The 22644-nt window shown below is 37.4% G+C and overlaps 2 protein-coding genes across 6 annotated transcripts in view; one reads left to right on the forward strand and one right to left on the reverse strand.

Moving 5' to 3' along the window:
- The window catches only part of fkbp15b (FKBP prolyl isomerase family member 15b), a 32776-nt gene extending 22769 nt beyond the window's left edge, over window positions 1–10007 (forward strand). For both annotated transcript variants that reach the window (XM_051902288.1, XM_051902289.1), the window contains 7 exons: window positions 364–516; window positions 1820–1912; window positions 2290–2403; window positions 3421–3528; window positions 3619–4205; window positions 6189–6324; window positions 9464–10007. In XM_051902288.1, coding sequence (XP_051758248.1) covers window positions 364–516; window positions 1820–1912; window positions 2290–2403; window positions 3421–3528; window positions 3619–4205; window positions 6189–6324; window positions 9464–9544 — 1272 coding nt within the window. In that variant the 3' untranslated portion in view covers window positions 9545–10007. The remainder of the gene's footprint in view (window positions 1–363; window positions 517–1819; window positions 1913–2289; window positions 2404–3420; window positions 3529–3618; window positions 4206–6188; window positions 6325–9463) is intronic.
- stambpb (STAM binding protein b) lies at window positions 9859–22343 on the reverse strand. 4 transcript variants are annotated; one of them, XM_051902300.1, is made up of 10 exons: window positions 22163–22343; window positions 20994–21231; window positions 20539–20614; window positions 20326–20421; window positions 18790–19156; window positions 18586–18710; window positions 15241–15378; window positions 14893–15005; window positions 13266–13365; window positions 9859–13171 (listed from the first exon to the last, which is right to left on the reverse strand). In XM_051902300.1, the coding sequence occupies exons 2-10, from the start codon at window positions 21197–21199 to the stop codon at window positions 13115–13117; spliced, it is 1278 nt and encodes a 425-aa protein (XP_051758260.1). In that variant the 5' UTR covers window positions 21200–21231; window positions 22163–22343; the 3' UTR covers window positions 9859–13114. The 4 variants fall into 4 exon arrangements, 3 of the variants coding, with proteins under 3 accessions (XP_051758260.1, XP_051758263.1, XP_051758262.1); XM_051902303.1 differs by lacking the exons at window positions 20539–20614; window positions 22163–22343 and having other exon boundaries at window positions 20994–21143; XM_051902302.1 differs by lacking the exons at window positions 9859–13171; window positions 13266–13365 and having other exon boundaries at window positions 14911–15053.
- Between the last annotated feature and the right edge of the window lie 301 nt (window positions 22344–22644).

Below are 22644 nucleotides of genomic sequence, written 5' to 3' on the forward strand. Positions count from 1 at the left end.
TCCTGCGCCCATCTTTTCCTCAGACCTTACAGCAGTAATATGCTACAAATTAACGCTGTTGCTTTATTAAGAGCAACACTTTACATAAAAATAGTGCGCATGAGAAATAATAGAACTCCATGTTGACAGGAATAAAAGGCGGAAAACAGGACATAATCTAATGTGCGCATGTCACAAAGTCATTCAGATTGAAAGCGCCGGCACATGTAAACACCATATCGGATTAGATAACGTCTCATGTAAACAGTCCACCGAATCTTTCAATTGGAATGATTTTAGTCGGAATGACAAAAAAGTGTACATGTAAACGTGGCTACTGAAGTGTTGTAGCTGTAGTTTGTGACTGAGTGTGTTTGTGTGCAGCTGTCTCAGTTGCAGGCGGATCTGGAGCAGGAGTGGCAGGTGAAGTGTGATCAGGCTCTGGCAGCGGCACGTGAACAGCAGAGGAGAGAGACGGCTGAACTCACAGAGCACAGAGACGCACTGCAGCTCAAACTCACACAGCTGCAGGAGAAGGTACACACTCTCTCTCTCACACACACACACACACACACACACACACAAGTTTGTTTTGCTATCAAAGTGAGGACTCTCCATAGACGTAATGGTTTTTACTGTACAAACTGTACACTCTCTCCCCTACACTACCCCTACTCCTAAACCTACCCATCACAGAAAACTGTCTGCATTTTACATTTTTAATAAAACATTTAGTATGTTTTTAAAGCTATTTTAAATATGAGGACTCATGAAATGTCCTCATATTTCATGTTTACGTCGTAATACCAGTGTAATACCCATGTCATTATACAAGTTTGTGTCCTTATAAATCATGAAAACAAGCACACACACACACACGCACATTTAAATACACACACTCACATACAGACACACACACACACACACACACACACACACACACACACACACTCACTCACTCACTAACAGTTAAAAGTTGGAATAATTCATATTTTTAATGGTTTTGAAAGAAGTGTCTCCTGCTCACCAAGGCAACAGTAATATTGTGAAAAATTATTACGATTTAAAATAACTGTTTTCTATGTGAATATCTTGTAAAATGTCATTTATTCCTGTGATCAAAGCTGAATTTTCAGCATCATTAGTCCAGTCTTCATTGTCACAGGATCCTACAGGAATCATTCAATATGATGATTTGGTGCTCAAGAAACATTTCTGAAGTTTTTTCAAGTTTTTGCTGCATAATTTTTTGTGGAAACTGTGATACAAGTAAGAAATGAAATACTTTTATTCTTCAGTGACATTAAATTGATCAAAAGTGACAGTAAAGACATTTATGATTTCTATTTCAAATAAATGCTGTTCTTTTTAACTTTCTATTCATCAGAGAATCCTAAAAATAAAATGTATCACGGTTTCCACAAAAATATGAAGCAGCACAACTGTTTTCAACATTGATAATAATCATAAATGTTTCTTGATCATCAAATCATCATATTAGAATGATTTCTGAAGGATCATGTGACACTGAAGACTGGAGTAATGATGCTGAAAATTCAGCTTTGATCACAGTTATTTTAAATGGTGTTTACTGTATTTCTGATCAAATAAATGCAGCTTTGATGAGCAGAAGAGACTTGATCGTAATTATTCCAAACTTGTGAATGTTAGAGCAGATGAAGGCACACATACACACAGCAGCAATGACTTCCTCAGCAGTCCACATCTGATTATAACAAGAAGAGTCTTCTTAAACTCACAAACACTGCAAAATAATTGTATTACTCAGACAATCACTTAACTAATCCAGCTAACACTCTTATTTATCTCCTCTGTGTAGTTTAATGCACTCAAACAGTCCCGTGATTCAGAGGAACAGCGTTTACTTCAGCAGCAGGACCAGGGAGAAGAGCTACAGGCCTTGAGAGAAAAGGTGAAACCCACTGCTTTCTGCTTCCCATCCATTTGTTACTGAGCCTCAGGCTCCTCCTGTCCTCACTTACAACTCTGTGAATTGAGTTTTATGCCCTTTTATGCACCTTTTATCATTTTTACCCTCTCTCTCACCTTTTTTTCTGCTGTATCTAAGACTTGTAAATGATTGTGTTATAACTGGCTAACCTCTTTGCAGTGCCTTCAGCACTTATTTATAGATGCTGGGTTTGCTATCAGGTACAATATAGTTTTCTCCGCCTCATTCTTCAGTTACAGCCTGCATTACATTGTGACAGCCGGGTGTTTTACTTCATAAGAGCAGGGAAGATCCATGCCATGACCCCTGTAGTGAAAGCAGTTTTGCGTGTGTTTCAGTGCCGTGCGCTGGAGCAGAGAGCGGTGCTGCTGAAGCAGCAGGAGGAGACGCGTGTTTCAGAGCTGGAGAGGAAGCTGACGGAGCAGCAGCAGCAGACGGACACAGCAGAAGAGGTGAGCTTTATGACCTCCAACTACATCTCTATTATACTGACACTGATCATATAGCATGCACCTTGTTATTATCAACATACCTTGTTCTTATAAGGCATCAGAAGCTCTCAGTTCAGAACAAACGTCATAAATCTGCAAAGTGTGGCATAAACATTTGTTTACTGGTACATTTCTGAACTTATTATTGACCTAACCTTTATTTTTATTAATTTATATAAACACTAATGTTCAAAAGTTTGGGGTCAGTAAGATTTTTGTGAAAGAAATGAATACTTTTATTTAGCAATGATGCATTAATTTGATCTGAGTAAGGACATTTATAATTAGAAAAGATTTCTATTTCAAATAAAAGGATCTTGAAAAATAAAATGTTTCAAAGTTTCCACCAAATTCTAAAGCAGCACAACTGTTTTCAACATTGATAATAATCATAAATGTTTCTTGAGCATCAAATCATCATATTAGAATGATTTCTGAAGGGTCATGTGACACTGAAGACTGGAGTAATGATGCTGAAAATTCAGCTTTGATCACAGGAATAAATTACAATTTACTATATATTCACATAGAAAACAGTTATTTTAAATTGTAATAATATTTCACAATATTGCTGTTTTTACTGTATTTCTGATCAAATAAATGCAGCCTTGATGAGCAGAAGAGACTTCTTTCAAAAATATTTAAAAAATCTTACATCTTGAAAACATTTGAACGTCTGGAGTGACAACTAACATTGTAGTAAAATATTGGCAAAATACAAGTCTGATGAACTATTGAATTATTGTAATATAGATAAGTAATTGTGTGTTATATTGGATATTATAATAATATTACTGCTGTAATATTATATTATAGTGCTGTAATAGATGCACTGAACTTTTTATTTATTATTATTCTATTTTTAAAGTATTTAAATAAATTATTCAGTTTATTTCATAAATTATTCGTTTGTTTCATATAGTCATTATAGTCATGATGGAACGCACTCTTTCTAAGCTCCGCTGTGTTTATTCTCAGGTGAAGCGTGTGATGAATGGAGTGTTTCAGTCGCTCCGAGGGGAGTTTGATCTGAACGACACCTACACAGGAAGTGCTGTTCTCCGAGTGCTGGTCAACACTATCAAGGTCTGAGAAACACACTGTGTGTCTTTGTGCTCAGAGTCATACAAACACTGCAGATAGAAATGTCACAGTGTTTTTTCCCTCCAATGACAGAGTGTCACACTGCAGCTCCTCACTAAGACTGAGAGATCTTCACCTGAACACAGTGAAAAAGAGGAGGATGACGAGGAGAATGACGAGGAGAGAGAGAGCGATGCACAGCACAGTCAGGCGCATATGAACGGGCAGAGAGAGGAAGAGAAGCCGACAGACACAGACCCTGAAGATGGACTGCCACAAGTGGAGGAGGAAGACATTTCACCAGCAAAAGAAAAGAAGGAAGAAGAAACGGAGGAAATTGAAAGTGAACAGAAAGTTGTTGAAGAAAGGAATGAGGAGAAAGTTGTGGAAGAGAAGGAGGTAGAAGTTCATGTCAGCACAGAACACAATGTGCAAGATCAGGACAGTGAAACGACACACAAAGAAGAGGCTGAAAGTGATGACACACCCACACAGGAAGTGACCGCAAAGCTGCCTGATGACATCAGTCCACAGGAAGTGAAGGTAGTTGATGAGAGTGTCCCAGGGCCTGTAGATAAAGCAGAAAGTACACTGACATTAGGCGGACCTCCTAAGAACCCGCCGCCACCCCCTGCTGCTCTACACGAGGACTCCAGCGTCACTCCTGCACAGATCAACAGGTATGAACATTTGTGACAGTAGATTCGTTGCCCAGGTTGTTTAAAGAGCGTTCACCCAAAAGTTAAAAATCATAATTTACATATTACATATACTTTATAGTACTTATTCTGCTCAGTTATACAGTAAATTAAAGGGTTAGTTCACCCAAAAATGAAATTTCTGTCATTTATTACTCACCCTCATGTCGTTCCACACTCGTAAGACCTTCGCTCATCTTCAGAACACAAATTAAGATATTTTTGATAAAATCCGATGGCTCAGTGAGGCCTGCATTGACAGCAAGATAATCAACACTTTCAATGCCCAGAAAGCTACTAAAGACATATTTAAAACAGTTCATGTGACTGCAGTGGTTCAACCTTAATATTATAAAGTGACAAGAATACTTTTTGTGTGCCAAAAACACAAAATAAGGACTTTATTCAACAATATCTAGTGATGGGTGATTTGAAAGCACTGCTTCATGAAGCTTCGAGGCTTTACGAATCTTTTGCTTTGAATCAGTGGTTCGAAGCGTGAATCAAACTGCGTTTGACACAAGCGTGTTTCAAAACACTTATGATGTAACGAAGCCTCATTTACTGAAATCATGTGATTTTGGCGCTCTGAACCACTGATTCGAAACAAAAGATTTGTAAAGCTTCAAAGCTTCATGAAGCATTGTTTTGATCACTAGATATTGTGGAATAAAGTTGCTATTTTGTTATTTTTGGTGCACAAAAAGTATTCTCGTCACTTTATGATATTAAAGTTTTAACTGAACTGTTTTAAATATGTGTTAGCAGCTTTCTGGGCATTGAAAAAGGGAGTGTTATAACTGGCGATGCAGGCCTCACTGAACCATCAGATTTTATCAAAAATATCTTAATTTGTGTTCTGAAGATGAACGAAGGTCTTACGGGTGTGGAACGACATGAGGGTGAGTAATTAATGACAGAAATTTCATTTTTGGGTGAACTAAACATTTTAAACAAATAAGCTCAAGTCAACCTGCCATACCAAACAAGACCACAGGAAGACGCCAAAGGACTGCATTTTGCTACTATACGGCTCCATTCAGATTTATTACACACCACTAAAGAAAAAAAAAAAAAGTCCTGATGTCATAATAAAGAAAGACAAATGAAGAAATTTTTTTTCGACATGATCTTTTATTAGAATTTTATAGAATTTTTAAAAAAAAAGGTAATTTACTTAATAATTTAATAAAACTTGTCATGCAAAGCAACTAACTAACATTTTTATATTTATCTATAATTTAATTTTTATAACATGGAAAGGTTAGTTGTAAAATGTCATGATGTGTGATGCGTAAAAATGCAGTGCCATTTATGAATAAATTCTTCATATTTGTTTTTTTAAATGATTAAGATGTGTACACATAAATAGGAAAAGGTTTTTACTTTTTATTTGGTTTCACCAAATGACATTTTTAGTCTTTTAAATTAAAACATTTCTTAAATTAAATGTTTTTCAAAACCAAATGAAACCAACATGAATACAAATAATTGATTTCTAAAAGTGTGTTTTGAGCTACTTTTTTTTTTTTTTTTTTTCATTTGTTTATAAAAATATCTCCTTTCTGTGTTTCACGGATGTACAGGCTTGGATTGACATGAGTGTGAGTAAATGTTGACAGAATTCATTTCAGGGTGAAATATGCCTGAAATCATCTCATGTGAGAGAGTAATTAGGAAACTGTAATTAGATTTCACAGCAAGTATTATTGCAAGTAATTGCATTTTTTTTTTGTTGACGTCCCATCCTTGCAGTTCATCTAATTAAATCAGTTTTATGATTGTTGGTAAACCTCGGAAATCTTTTCAGCACTGTATAACACCGTAAATTAACTTTATTAACATAACACCCGCTCTAACCGTCACTGTGAGCATGTGCCCAGATCATGTGTTTGTCCTCTGAACGCTCTGTCCTGTTTCTTTCTGTCTCTTGTCTCATCTGTGCTCACCCTGCTATTCTCTCAGTTCATCTGAGAGGGTAGAAGAGGAAAATGGAGAGGAACCATTTTTCCAGAGTCCCGTCTCGCACGCACCCGCACCTTCACCCGCAACCACACCCGCAGCCACACCCACAGCGGCCGATGAAGAGGAGGAGGAGCTGGTGAGCAGAGCTCTCACACACACACTCCACATTCACCTGCTGCTCTTCTGTTGCTCATTCTCACAAACTAATCTTTTTATTGTCATTTAAGTAAAATATTGTCTTTGTATGTGTCATTAAAGGTCCAGATCATCTAATATTGACAATTCCCCAGTGTATTTCTCAATATAGTGTGAATGAATGCAGTTAATGTGTGCTGTAGTGGTTCAGGCAAGGTTGTTTGTTTGATGCCCACAAGGAACAAGAAAGCGGTTCTGTTGTAACCAACTCAAGGCTCCTTTCTAAGATAATAGCACATGAAAGTTGTCATAAATAAAATAAATCATAAATTAAAAAAAAAATGGTAATAAAAAGATTCTATTCTGAAATTTTAAATTCATCATTACAGTACTGAAATATTTTAATATTACTGCAGTGCTATATTATTAGAATTTACAAATATATAACCCAGAATATCACGCAATTACTTATCCAAAATGCAGTAATTTTCATCAGACTGGATACAGACTGTATTTTGCCAATATTTTTCTACAATGTAAGTTGTCACACCAGGCGTTCAAAAGTTTTCAGTATGTAAGAATTTGTTTTTGAAAGGCGTCTCTTCTTCTCACCAAGGTTGCATTTATTTGACCAAAAATACATTAAAAAACATAATAACGTGAAAAAATAATGCAATATAAAGCTACACTATGTAACTTTTGGTCCTCTAGCGGTCAAAAAACAAAACTGCATGCATTTTGCAGAAGAACATTGTTTTGGTTGTGCTTACTGTATCTTTACTCATTAATAGACAAGCTACTTCCTTGAAAATAAATTCTAGCAGAGCACTACATCAACTATAATGCTTTACAATGAACTCTGTTAGAGAGCTACATATTACATTTTATCTGTTCATACCTTACTCACCTGTTGAGTAATAAAAACTCCATCTCCATGTCACTTTTACAACATTTCAAATCCCTCAGTTCTTGTCATCTCCGAAAAACCAAGCCGATGTTGATTCTGGTTTTATTTCGAGCTCTGTCTCGTTCTCTTTTTGCCAGCAGACTCTCCTCTGTTCGGTGTTTGTTTAAAACGGGTGATTCTTCGGAGGTTGGAGATTTAGCGGCTCCATGTCAACCTTTTTCGCTCGTTGTGACAACTAACTTATTTCACTCCCACAAAAAAATGCTTAACTTTAATGCATGTTTCATGATAAATAATGTGATTTAACGAAAAGCTGTAAATCAGTTAGATTCACAGCAAAATCTCCAGAGTTAAATCAGCTCTGCTCAGAGTACATATGGTCCCTCTCTATATAGTGTTAAAGTAACACTGATGCAGTTAAAGTTAATGACATAATTAAGCAGTTAATTGATGACTGAGCATTAGTGATGAACACCTGCTGTTAACAAGCAGAATCACTAAAGAAAAGAGAAATACAAGAACTACAACTGACGATAAAGATAAAAGACATTAACAGTTTCACAGACAATGCTTAAGCTAGTCCTAGACTAAAATGCTTTTCAGTTGTCTTAACTGAAAGCAACCTGTGCTGACATATCTTAAAATGTCAGTACAATTGTTTTGTCTCAAGATGCACACCAGTAATGTTTTTTTTTTTTCTAGGGTGTCTGTGAAACCGGGCTTAAATCTCTGAAGATCTGATTAAACAACTCCACAAACGGCATTACCAGCTTCACTTATTACTAATCAGATTGACTTTTTCTGTCATATGTCTACAGAAGCTCTTATTGAGGATTAACAGAGGTTTAGAGAGGTTTAATTTAGAGGTTTTATTGGTCAAAAAAGCAAACACTGACCATGGTCAGCTGGTTTTTTGTTTGTAAAACGTCAAAAAGTGGTCTCTCTCTCTCTTTTTCTTTGTTTTTTTTTTTTTTTAGATTTAGCTATTAGCTGCAAAAATAAAAAAATAAATAAAAAAAAAATAAAATTGGTTACATTAAACAAATGCCACCATAATGCTGAAGATGAACAACTTTTACCGCTCAGGCTTTTAGACGTGAACACTTATACTATCCTCAACAGTGGTGACAATAATTATTCATACTGCAGTGCATGATGGGAGTTTTGTACTATGGTGATACCCAGCATGCATTGCAGCGTGAAGCGTTTTGTTGATTATCACCATTGTTGAGATTCATATGCTGATTCTTGATGTCTGTGTGTTTCTAAATAATGCAGTAGTTCAAAATCTTTTATGTACTACGGTTTTAAAATCATTCACAATAACTGTTTGCTGCACTTTTTTCTCATACTCTAGTTTCACAGGGTTGGTAATGCAAAACATGTATAAACGACAGAACATATGATTAGTTACTTTGGATACACTCAGGCTCACGCTGACTATCTCATCATATAAAAGCAGCTAATATCTGCTCACTGTAAAGCACTGATCTCACTGCTATACAACATCATATGCATTTTTGAAGAGAAAAATCTAACACAGGAATTCAAGGGTCAAGAACCCAACTAAAGCAAACACTGATCTCCATAATGGCGGCATCGTTTTTTTAAAACATCAACATCTACATCTCTGTTAATTCTCAATTAGAGCTACTGTAGACATATAACAGAAATAGTCAATCTTGTCAGTAATAAGTGAAGCTGGTAATGCTGTTTGTGGAGTTGTTTAATCAGATCTCGAGATTTAATGTCTTTTATCATCAGTTGATTTCATCTAAGGCTGTGACAGAAGTCAGCTGTAGTTCTTGTTTCTCTTTTCTTCAGTGATTCTGCTTGTTAACAGCAGGTGTTCATCACTAATGCTCAATCATCATTTAATTAATTGCTTAATTATCTCATTAAAGCTTTAATGTTACTTTAACACTCTGTAGAGTGGGACCATATGTACCCTGAGCAGAGTTGATTTAACTCGAGATTTTGCTGTGATGTTGTCATTGTGTGGCTCTGTTGCGAAAATAAGTCTTTTTGTTTGAGTATCCTGACCAGCCCAAAACTATAATATTGGACCAGTGGTGTGAGATTGGTGGCGGGACTGTTTGTTCAACCAATGATAGGTGTGGGGAGTATGAAAACAGTGGAGATTACTAGTCAGTAAATGCACCCATTTAAACAATGTGTTTGGTCAATAACTTAATATGTGAACTGATTCATACTTGTCTGTGAACGTCCTCAGAGTTTAAAAGGACGGCCCCCTCCCGCCCCTCTCTTTGGTGATGAAAGTGATGATGATGACGACCTGGACTGGCTGGGCTGATGTGACCCTTCTGAAAACCAGTGTCTGATGTCAGATGACTGCTGGCAAGGAGGCCAAATGAACTCTGTGTTTGTGTGCTGGACCGCCAGGGACTTTAATTTGTGGGTATGGATGGTGCAAGAAGCATTTCAGGATTTTGTGATCAAAGAACAGAGAGTAACTTCCTGTCCAAAACCTTGAAAAGCATTTGAATGAATCTTGATGGCGATATGAACTGAGTGCTGCTTACAAACTGATTTACTGCACATACAGCAAAAAAATCATCTTTAAATCTACAAATACTGTAAATCATAACAAATGAATTTTTTTTAAAAAAAATCTTAATTTATGATTCAGTGTTCCCATCTTTAAAACAGTTTTCATGTTTAATTCTGATGACGTTAGCTTGCTGTCTCTGTTATTAATATTTATACATTGTACTAACAGCAACCAATTCCATATTAATAAAGAAATGAGACTGTCACTGTTTCTTTAGCATTTCACTGATTTGTTCATCAGTTCATATTTTAAGAGGGGAAAACCATGTATAAAAGTAATAAACAATGAGACAGAAAGTTACCAGTCAATTACATCAATAATAGGTAAGTAGTAGTGATATGAGTCCTCCATACGTCTTTGTCAGTTACAGTAAGGAATGACAGTCTGTTGAATAATTAAATTAATGCACAATGTGTGCAATGTTTTAATAATTAAACGGTCCAACTTCAGTCATTCTGCCTTTATCACCTTTACCACCTTTACCACAAATACATCTATATAATAGGCCTCATTCATTAAACACAAGCAGAACGTGTTTTTGCTAATTCCTCACAATTCAATGCAACAATTTACATCACAAAGATTTACACAAAAAAAGCAAATAAATTTCAGGGTAGTGCCCCAACAACTACTTCCTTCATTTCCTGATATGAAACTGTAAAACAGTTTGCAAAACAAACAAACTTGGATCTAAAACTTGCACAAAGATAATCAAATCCTTAGGGGCCGTTCACACACAACTAATTCCACTGCGCTACATTAACAGTTTTTCTATATAAAAATGTGAAAAGACAAACGTTTGACCATGCCATCGTTTGCAGCTTCTCACGAATGACGCCATTCTAAAAACACAACGCCCCAGTTAAAAATAGTTGAACTTATAGAAATTTTTTTTTTTTAATCTTTTTTTTTCCCCATTCTACTGCCAGAGTCTTGTGTTTTTAAACAAAAATGTGTTAGTTGAGAATCAGGGGCCTCATTTATAAAGTGTATGTGTACGCATAAACCCACGCCAACACAATATTTATAAAAACAATCTTTGACGTGGAAAAGTGCTTATCACCATGTCAGGGTCAGGGTCTGAGAACACGTCAGATTACTGCAGGTTTTTGTAAATCTAAGCTATTCTTGTAGCTCTCCATTCTAAATTAAAGGATTTGGTCGATGACTGGTGACCTTTTATATGTAAATGACATCAATTCAAGATCATTTGCGATTTGTAGATTTCACATCTGAAAGAGAGGCCTACGGACGTTTTCTGTGCGTACGTTCATTCGATGAATCTCACGTACGCACAGTTGAGAAATAATCGTAAGATCAAACGTAGGAACGTTTCTACGCAACATTTTATAAATGAGGCCCCGTGTCTTTTTCAGCATCTTGCGCGTGATACATTATTATAAAAATGCAGCGCTAGACTAAAAGTAGTTCAATGTTTCAAAGTACACCATGTAACTTTTGGCCCTCTGGCAGTTAAAAAACAAAACTGCATGCATTTTGCAGAAGAACATTTTGTTTGTGCTTCGGCTCTGTGTAAACTGTGCTGATAAATATGATCTTTCACAATAGATAATGCTTTACAATTAACTTTCTTAGAGAGCTACATATGGCAATTTATCTGTTCAATAAAATCCGTTGAGTAATAAAAATGGCATCATCTCCGCATTGCTTTTACAACATTTCAAATCCCTCAGTTCTCATTATCTCAGAAAAGCCGAGCTAATGTTGATTCTTGTTTTATTACTATCTCTGTCTCGTTCTCTTTTTGTCCAGCAGACTCTCCTCTGTTCGGCGTTTGTTTAAAATGGCTGATTCTCCCGAGGTTGGAGATTTAGCGGGTCCATGTCAATCTTTCTCGCTCAGTGTGACAACTAACCTCTGCCACTCCCACACCAGACACACGTTAAAGCAGCCGGAGCAACTTTACTCTATTTATGGATATGACGAGACACCCACATGCGAGTTACTTATGTACACAATTTCCCGCGAAAACCATCCCATTAGGTCTAAAATACACTTACACTTAGGCTTAACATAGTGAATCAGGGTAAAACAAAAACACGTTTTGGAAGAAGGATTGAAAATGTATTGACTAATTAAAATCTGTTCATTTTAGTGCTGTCAAAATTAGCACGTTAACACATGTGATAAATTTTTTCGGTTTAACGCATTAAAAATGTTTAACGCAATTAACGCAGATTTGTTTTTTTCTGTCATCCTTTGGCTAGCGTTACGCTCTTATTCATGCAAATGCTTTTAAACCATTCAAGCGCCACAAGACAAATGAGAACTTGCTGTCTGTGACTGTCTTTCTATTTGTCACGTACATGACTTGTGTGCACAGAAAGACGCGCGCCAGTTTTGTTACGTGCGCAGACAGCGCACCAGAATCTAGTTTTCAAACAAAAAAGTTACATGGTGTATATTTAAACAAAAATGTATTCAGTGCGAGTCACCCCTTTGACCGCTGCGCTCGCGTCTTTTTCAGCATCTTGCACACGACAAAGCGTTCTGAAAATGCAGCTCAAGTTAAAAGTAAACGTCTTTTGCTGTCTCATGCATGAGCCACATTTTTGTCAACTGTCAAGTTAAAAGTAGTTCAATACCTTACATTTTTTTCATTCCACTGACCTGTCTTGCATTTTTAAATGCAAAATTGCGTTCAGTGTGTTTTGTAGCATCGCACACATGACAATGGCATTCTAAAAACATGGCTCAAGTTCGACTTTAAAAATAGACCTTACTTTTTTTTTTCATTCCACTGCCCTGCATCTTGCATTTTTAAATGCTACGACGTGTTCTGTGTGAACGGCCCCTCAGAAAGTCTGTGAACCAATCAGAAGCAAGAATTAAACATCATCATCCTGGACTAATTATTGTTATCAAAGTTTTTAAAAAATATTTCATAACTATACTGATATTGCTGCATTCATGACAGGACTGACCCGTTCAGCTGTTCCCAAAGATACTCAGTAGTTTAAAAACCCCTTTTCTTTAATGTGGTTTCAACAGATGAGATATGTTAGTGTGTCTGATCAGAGCTTAAATAACCACAAAACATTAGCTTACTGCTCACTAGATGATTAGGACAAAGCAAACTGAAACATGTATGAGCTGCAGTCCAGTGGAGGTGTGTGTTCCTGAGCTCCCAACGGATGTCATAAAAGACGGTCAGTGTGTGTTCATAGTTTCCAAAAAGTGCTTGTTGTAGGCAAGTGTCTGTCTCTTCAAGAAATCCCACCACCAGTGAAAGCTGTTAAAAAATATGAAAAATAAGCTTCTTGGTACCGCTGTGTAAACACCAGAGAGGGATCATCGAAGGTCAAGCATCGATACAGTGTCTTCTGTGATTATAATATGGCTGCCACCCTGAGGGGAAACATCAGCGTTAATGAACGGATCATATGCTTGTGTCAAGTCAAAACACATGCAAATGAATGAATGGTGTAGTTGATGTCACTACCGTAAAAAGAGGAGGCTCTTTGGGGTGAGGATGAAAGCCTTTCTGAGCGCAGGTTGAGATCTCCTCCAGGCCATAGTCTGTCAGTCTGAAGTAGCCGGTCCTGCACACACGTCAACATCACTGTTCAGACCAATACGGCAGACAGGCTGAATGAAAACGCAATTGCACTCTCTGACAGTAGATAGCGCTTATGAAAAAGCAGAAATATGGTAAACGCAGCACTGCACAAATTTCTGTCCGACACCCATGTGTCACGAAGTCAGTCATGTATTCAAACTGTCGTTCAGATTTTTTTTTATTCGCTATAATGTTTATATCTACCCTATAAAATGAAATCACACTTTTTTTCTTTTTTTAAAGATTTATTTTTGCCGTTTTTGCCTTTTATTATGATAGGACAGTATATGTAGACAGGAAGTGAAATGAGAGAGAGGGGGGACGGGATCGGAAAAGGTCCACAAGCCGGGACTCGAACTCGGGTTGCCCGATGCGCAGCTATGCTATATGTGGCGCGCTGCCCACAAGGCTATCGGTGCTGACAAAATCACACTTTTACAATTTTCTCACATTGACAGCTGTTGAGGGAACGTGTTAAATCATGTTAGCAACATATTCAATCATTCTAGCAAAACATGGTAAAAATGTTAGCAGTGTGTTAATCATGGTTACAATATGCTAATGACGTGCTAAATCATGCAAACATCATGCTAGCAATGTGCAAAATCGTGAAAACAACATGCTAGCATTGTGCTAATCATGTTGGCAACATTAACACATTGCTAGCATGGTAACATGATTAGCACATTGTTAATATGATTTAGCATGTTTGCAACATGTTCAATCATATTAACAATGTGCTAATCATGTTAGTAACATGTTAACAACCTGTTAAATCATGCTAACATGTTAAATCAAGCAAGCAAAATGTTAAATCATGTTAATCATGCTAGCAATGTGCTAACCATGTTAGCAACATGCTTGCGACGTGTTATATCATGTTAGCAACATGTTAAATCATGTTAGCAAAAAATGCTAATTCAAATTGAGATCATGCTAAAATGTTAAATCATGTGTTAACATGGTAACGTGTTAATTGTTGAATTGAACATGTTAAAATAATGCTAGCACCATATTAATTCATGCTAACAAAATGCCGAATCATGTTAGCAACATGCTAACAACATGATAAAAAATGCTAAAAACATATTTATGCTAACAGTGTTAAAACATGTTAGCATGCTAATTCATGATAGCAACGTATTAAAACATGCTAGCAACATGTTAAATAATGTTAGTGACATTCATGCTAACAACATGCTATTTCATGTTAGCAACATGTTAAACTGTTTTTGTGATAGTTTATTACCTTCAAAACATTTAAACTTTAAAACTACTTTAAACTTCAAACGTCTTCAAATCAAAAACATTCAAACTTCAAGCGTTTAAAACTTTTTCAAACTTTCTGGCCTGGTTTTTTCAAGCCAACTTCACAGTTTGTCATCAAACTTTACTCATCTAGTCTATATCTAATGCAGTGACAGTGTGACTTGGTGTCCAGATAGATTTTGGAGCCACTTCAACTCACTCGTGCCATCACTGCTTTCATCTCTCTCATTGCTGGACTTACTCGTTGAATTTGGGAGAGCAGACGATGGCGATGGACTCCGGCAGCATCATCTGGTATGAGCAGTGGGTGTGCAGGTCAACACTGGACAGGAAGGCGGTCTGAGTCGGGTGCGTCTGTGGAGCAGACCTGATCTGTCAGACATCTGAGAGAACTGTAAACCTCTGACGGACATATGGGGAAATAATCATTTCAAGATGATTACTTGCTCATGGTGCTCAACAATAGGGAGTGGGAGGTGAAAATGATATTCAAACTAACTTTATAACATTGCATGCTATTGAATCTCTATGGTTGATATCAATTACATAAGCAGAGAAGGCAGAAATGTCATGTAAGGTTGAGACTGACATGTATCCAGCCCAGGGTGATGAGGTTGTGCTGGTCCTGCACCAGAAACAGCTCCTCTTCATTCTCCGTGTCACAGTAATCTGGACCGCCACACTGTTTCGGCACGATCACATGTGTCACCGTGAACGCGTTCCTATTCTGCAACAGGCACACACACACACGCTCCATTTAGATGTCTTAATGCATTGTATTAGTAAAACTTATCCAAAAATATATGCATAATATACTATACAGACAAAAGTATTGGGACACTTGACCATTATGCCAACAGGCACTGTAATGACATCGCATTCTAATTACACAGACATTAATATGGGGTTTGCAGCTATAACAGCAGTGGGTCTGATTAAAACACATGAATTCAATAATTAAGCTGCATCCCAATACTTTTGTCCACATAATGTATGTGTCACAGATGCCCAATCCTGCTCCTGGAGACCTTTTATTTTGAGATTTGCTAAAGATTAGATGTAAACTAAAAGGGTTAGTTCACCCAAAATGAAAATTCTGTCATTTATTATTCACCCTCATGTCGTTCCACACCCGTAATACCTTCGTTCATCTTCAGAACACAAATTTAGATATTTTTGATGAAATCCAAGAGCTGTCTGACTCGTCCATAGACAGCAATATAATCACCACTTTCAAGGTCCAGAAAGGTACTAAAGACATCGTTAAAACAGTCACGTGACTGCAGTGGTTCAACCTTAATGTTATAAAGCGTCGAGAATACTTTTTGTATATACTTTTTTAACGACTTTATTCAACAATATCTTCTCTTCTGTGTCATTCTCATACGTTGTTTACGTCCAACACTTCCAGGTTCTACGTCAGAACGCCGACTCCTATTATTTATTATTAGCCGGCTCCTGTGTCAGCTGATCACGTGATCAGCTTTGGCCAATACTGAGCCGGTGTTCAGACATAAACACGGAAGCCTTCACTGTGCTTACTGCATCACCTGTGTAAGAATAATGACAGGGAAGAGAAGAGATTGTTGAATAAAGTTGTTATTTTTGTTTTGCTTTTGCACACAAAAAGTATTCTCGTCACTTTATAACATTAAGGTTTAACCACTGCAGTCATGTGGACTGTTTTAATGATGTCTTTAGTACCTTTCTGGACCTTGAAAATGTCTATGGACGAGTCATATACCTCTCGGATTTCATCAAAAATATCTTAATTTGTGTTCTGAAGATGAATGAAGGTCTTACAGGTGTGGAACGACAATGACAGAAATTTCATTTTGAAACACAAGGCCTGTTTACTCAAACAAGAAAGTTTGGTGCAAAAATTCGGTTTGCTTTTTGCATACAATTTTTTATTCAGTGTAATAAAGGCAAACACACTGAATGAACATGCAATTCCACTCTCTGACAGTAGGTGGCGCTTATATATACATATACATACATTATATATATATATGTATATATATATATATATATATATACACACATATATATATATATATATATATATATATATATACACATATATATATATATATATAAACAGAAATACGGTGAACGCAGCACTGCACAACATTCTGTCTGACACCCGCTTGTCATATCATTCAGATCATTCAGATTTTTGTATTCATTATGATGGGGCTCTACTTTCCTGCAGAGTTTAGCTCCAACCCCAATCAAACACACCTGAACAAGCTAATCAAGGTCCTCTCGATTACTAGGCTGTGTCCAATATCGCCCCCTATACCCTCATTCACTATTCACTATTATTTCACTTGAGGGAGTGAATGAAAACGAGTGAGTGAATTCAGACACTGAATGCGCAGAAAGGGCTGCTGCTTTTGTATAGTTTGTGCTTGCGGTTTAATAATCATTTGAAACGCAGCTCCAGTAGTAATGAAAAAAAATATCATGGAAACTATATACAGTATAAACCTTAATTAAGTAATTTAATAATCAATTAAAAAGGAATTTCTACCTGTATATTACGCTGTAGCCACATTGGACCAGTGGTTTGGAAAATGGATGGATGGATGATTGAGCTACGGGTGCTATCTTCTGGTCTGACGCAAAAATTAATTCGGCACGACTTTCACAGTGCATTATGGGTATTCTCTAGCTACTGAGCGTACATCGGTTGTACACTCGTTATTGCAGTGCATTGTGGGATTGAATGAATGCACTCTATAACAACCACTATGGTTTCGGACACCACTACAAATGGCTGTCCCTTCAAATAGTGCCCTAGTTAAGGGTATAGGAGGGGCGATTTAGGACACAGTCATAGGAAGGTGATTTCATCAGGGTTGGAGTTAATCTCTGCAGGATAGTGGACCTCGAGGGCCAGAGTTGAGAACAGTCGCTTAACAAAATACTCTGTTCGTAAGTGCCACCAGGTCATAGTTTATGTAACAGCAGCAGGTCTGGGCACATGACCAAAAGCACGAATCCTATTGGTTGACCAGTTCTATTTGTATTTTTATTCGATGAAAAAGATATTAGAACACCTCTCTGTAAAAGAAAAAAAAAAAAAAAAAAAATCAAATGATGCAAAGGATGGCATCAATAAGAGATACTCCACCAAAAAATGAAAATTCTCTCATCATTTATTCACCCTCATGCCGCCCCAGATGGATATGACTTTCTTTTTTCAGTTGAACATACATGAAGATTTCTAGAAAAATAATCCATCTCTGTGAGTCCATATAATTGAGTGGATGGGACCACCAAGGTTAACACTTCAAAAACCACACAAAACAAACACGACAGTAATCCCTACAACCCAGTGGATTAATTAATGTCTTCTGAAGCAAAACAATAGGTGTGTGTGAGAAAAATCCAATTTTTAACTTTTATAAACCATCGCTTCTGGCCAACTTCCATACATGCATTTATAAGCTCACACTTGAGGTAAATGTCAGCATGTTGTGAAGTCTGATGCAAGCGCATTGTGAAACTCGTGCGAGAAGTGACTGTCATTTTCTTCCACATCACCTCTTGCATTACAAAATGTGCTTATGTCATGAATAACAACATGCTGACGTTTATCAAGTATTACATCAAGGATTTCCGCAGTGTTCGTTTTGTGGTTTTTGAAGCATCAAATTTGGGGTCCTGCACACTTATGGACTCAGAGATTATTTTTCTTTAAAATATCTGTGTTCCACAGAAGAAAGACAGTCATATACATTGGGACAGCATGATAAGGGTGAGTTAATGATGGGAGAATTTTGATTTTTAGGTGAAGTATACCATTACCAGCCATTCATTCAAATTAAAATGTTTATCGCATGCTTCATCTCAATTTGTTGATAACATCAAATTATCCAAAATAATCTGAAGTGTTTCAGAACTTGATATCGCAACAAAGTCATACCAGTCTCCCACAGAGTATCCCACAGGTCTCCACTGCTCTTATGGTGTTGTTATTGGCTAGTCGCAGAAATTTGCCACAAAGCTCAGCAGGAACAGCAATCTGCCGTAAACCATCAACCATTGTAGCTGAAACACAAAGACAAACACTGTGACAACAGAAACAGAGGCTGCTTCATGTCTAGAGAGGTTTGAGAGCGAGCCGTACTGTTGGTGCTGAGGTGACCCGGTTTAAGTGAGCGGTCAAAGGTCGGGGGAGCAGCCGGGCTGGGAGCTGACGGAGTGCTGTGATTGGTCGAGGGGTAGTGCGGACTCTGAGGGGGAGTGGGGGACTCTAGGTAGGGCAGCGGTGGACCCTGGATCCCAGGGATGAGCAGAGTGTCGTCCTGTGGGGACGCTGGCGAGCTGAACTCGTGGACACGCTGTTGACGGTCCTTCTGCCGGATCATCTCCTCGAACATGCTGAACTGCTCCTGCTCCAGCTGCCTCCTCTGCATGTCCGCCACACGCTGCCGCTCCGCCTCCAGCTCTCGCTGCCGAGACAACTCGCGCTCCAGTGCTTGTGCTTCCGCACGCTGGTGGATGACACAAGTAGATTCATCAGATTAAACACATGTGCATCTTTAAATCTATTATTTAAAAAATAACAGTCTATAATAGACTGTCATTCATATTTTAATTTAAAAATAATAAAATATTACTGTAATGCATATATAATTATTTTGTTTTAATATTTTATTTTTTTATTTAACATTTTATTTTAATGTTTTAATTCAATTTACAATATATACACTGAAAGTCGAAAGTCTGGAATAATTAAGTTTTTTAATATTTTTGATGGAAGGTACGTTTTTGGTACGGCTGGTAGGGACTACAACAAGCTTCTTCCTGGGTTAGTGACATCACAAACCACAAAATTTACATAAACCCAGAGAAGAGGAAGAGTTGTTGTAGCAGAGTGTTGTTGCCATGCCGTCTTTTTACACCGGACTGCTTCACAAACGAGGGTCAATTCAACACTGGATTTGCACAAAAGATCAACATGACGACACATGCTAGTTGATGAGTTGAATCAACTCCACAGCAACTACATAAATTTATCCACTAAGCGTTCAGAAACGTCCAGTTTCATTCTAGAAGTTGTAACTTCATCCTGAGTCTCTCCATCAGTTTCGACTCCGGTTTGAACAATGTAAGGCTGAACACCGTTACTGACAATCCTCATTTTGGCTGCGTGAGATTCTCCAGCTTTGTTGTTGTTAAGCAACCGAAGTGTGAGCTGTTAAAGCTCCGCCCTCTTCTGGAAAGGGGCGGGAGCAGCAGCTCATTTGCATTTTAAAGGGACACACAAAAAAATGGTGTGTTTTTGCTCACACCCAAATAGGGGCAAATTTCACCAGCTATAATAAATGATCTGTGGGGTATTTTGAGCTGAAACTTCACAGACACATTCTGGAGACACCAGAGACTTATATTACATCTTGTAAAAGGGGCATTATAGGTCCCCTTTAAGTAAATAAATGTGCATTATGATAAAGATAATAGGGGAAGAAAATGTGTTAACTGTCATGAAAATAATGTGACAATGCAAAAAAACAATACTGGTCCTAACGTTCGAGTCATTCTCTTTATGCAAAATATAATATTTGGTTTTGGGGTGAAATATGACTTGTTCTTGACAGGTTTCAAAAATTCCCTTTTATTCCATGATAATGTTGACCAGCGTTGGGACAAAGTGCCTCACCTTTTTGTTGATGTACTCGGCATATTCTTTCTCATATCTTCTCAGTAAATGTTTCTTCAGCAGCTCTGCTTGAGGGAAAGCCATCTCCTTCAGCTTCTGTGTGAGGAGCAACAGACAAACTAAGACAACTAACATAGTATGATGAGAATATTGATCAGTCTGGTGACATTCAAAACAATAATTTCCCATCTAGACTTCACTAGACTACGTTACCCTTAACGTCTCCTTCTTCTCAGGAATATTAGACAGCTTATATTCTGGATGCTTAGGAAGCTTTTCAATGAAAAGCCTGCCGGGTTAAAAAGAACAGGAGTTAAACCTGTTGTAAGTAAACTGGAACATTACTAATATTACTCAGACTCCCATAACTGAGACTCCCATTCAAGTTAAAGGGACACTCCACCCAAAAAGTCCTGTCATCATTTACTCAGCCTCATGACTTTTTTCTTAGGAGAACAGAAAAGAAGAAGTAACCAAATAACATTGGACCCCATCAACTTTCATTGTAAGGACAAAAAACACCAAGCAAAACATATTTTTTGTTCCACAGAAGAAAGAAAGTCATACAAGATTTGGAATGAGTAAATGATGACAGAACTTTCACTTTCGGGTGGAGTATCACTTTAACACAGAAAGGAAAGCACTAGAGCAGCATTCAGAGGTCTTACGTGATGTATTTGTTGTAGAGGACAAAGGCGTGCTCTGTGTTACCCTCCTCGCCATACACTTGGGCCATGCGGATCATCTCCATGCCCGAGCGGAAGTATCTGCGGACGGGCACGGCTTCATTCATGTCCACTGTGCTGCCCTTCTTCGTCAAGGCTCGTACCCGCTCCTCTGGGGTCAAACTCACATCGGAGTGGTCCAACATCATGTGGACGACGTGCCCAATCTAGGCCTTCAACCCTGTGAGGAAACGTTATAGACAAAACACGATTTCTGAATGAAAGAGTTCGACATTTATTCTAATGTTTACTACGTTTACCCCAGCCAAATAAACACCTAAGTACTCAGCAACTTAAAGGGACAGTTCACACAAAAATGAAAATTCTGTCATTTACTCACCTTCAAGTTGTTCCAAACCTGTATGAATTTCTTTCTTCTGCTGAATACGAAGGAAGATATTTTGAAGAATGTCAGAAACCAAACAGTTGATGCGTACCATTGACTTAAATAGTATGGAGAGAAAAAAAAAAATACTGTGGAAGTCAATGGTGCCCCACAACTGTTTGGTTTCTGACATCCTTCAAAATATCTTCCTTCGTATTCAGCAGAAGAAAGAAATTCATACAGGTTTGGAACAACTTGAAGGTGAGTAAATGACAGAATTTTCATTTTTGGTTAAACCGTCTCTTTAATAAACGTCAGCTTCATTTACATGTATAAGTCTTAAAGGTACAGTAGCAAAAAACGTTTACTTCAGAGAAAGAGAAACAATCATGTAAATGAAATGTTTTGGTGCAAGAAAACTTTACTAGCATTATACGTTGACCAATAAAACCCAGGCGTTAAAATATGTGTACATTCTTACACTAGTGAGTATAATAAACCACTAATAATTGAACGAGTAGTGAACTATTTACTGTGCTGCTGACAGAATGGATCAAATAAAGATGTGAAATAAAGTGTTACAGCTCTAAACAGGTGATATTTCCTATTCAAACACTCACTTTACATTATTTTCCGTCATATGAAAAAATAACCAGCAGCTAGAGACGCCATTATTAGGGTTTTTATATATTACTAGGGTTTTCTATATATGAATTGTTATGGTATGTGTGATGTTTATGAATATGTGAGGCTAGCTGGCTAATGTTAAAGCTTTAAAAAGCCTTACCTTGGTAATAATGACAGTCTGTCTTTGAGATCACAATCACATTAGCTGGGGAAACCCGTCCATTGCCTTTAGCTGTATTTCATGTAAATAAAAACGCGTTAAACTACGTTCTGTAGCTCTGTGTCCATCCTTAATCTCAAATACTCACTCACTTCCTCTTCCTGTATGACGCAAACAGCAGGAATAGAGCTGTTCTCAGATCAGTGTTGTCTCCCTCCACAGGCGCGGGAAGGTTTTCATGCTCACTGACTGACCGTCCGATCGATCACATTCAGGGTGTGTCAGTTAATATTTGACTGATAAACTGTTTATGTACAGCCATTAAACCAGGAAGCATTCTTAATTAAATAATTTATAGGATATTATTACTATTATTATTCTTAATGGTGGTGGTGGTGTTATAATAATAATAATGTTACAATTAATGTTGTATTAAATGTTGAAAGAATGGAGTTAATTATTAAATTATTTTTTATTATTAT

This window comes from Ctenopharyngodon idella, chromosome 8 (assembly GCF_019924925.1).
Source record: "Ctenopharyngodon idella isolate HZGC_01 chromosome 8, HZGC01, whole genome shotgun sequence".
Classification (NCBI taxonomy): Eukaryota; Metazoa; Chordata; class Actinopteri; order Cypriniformes; family Xenocyprididae; genus Ctenopharyngodon; species Ctenopharyngodon idella.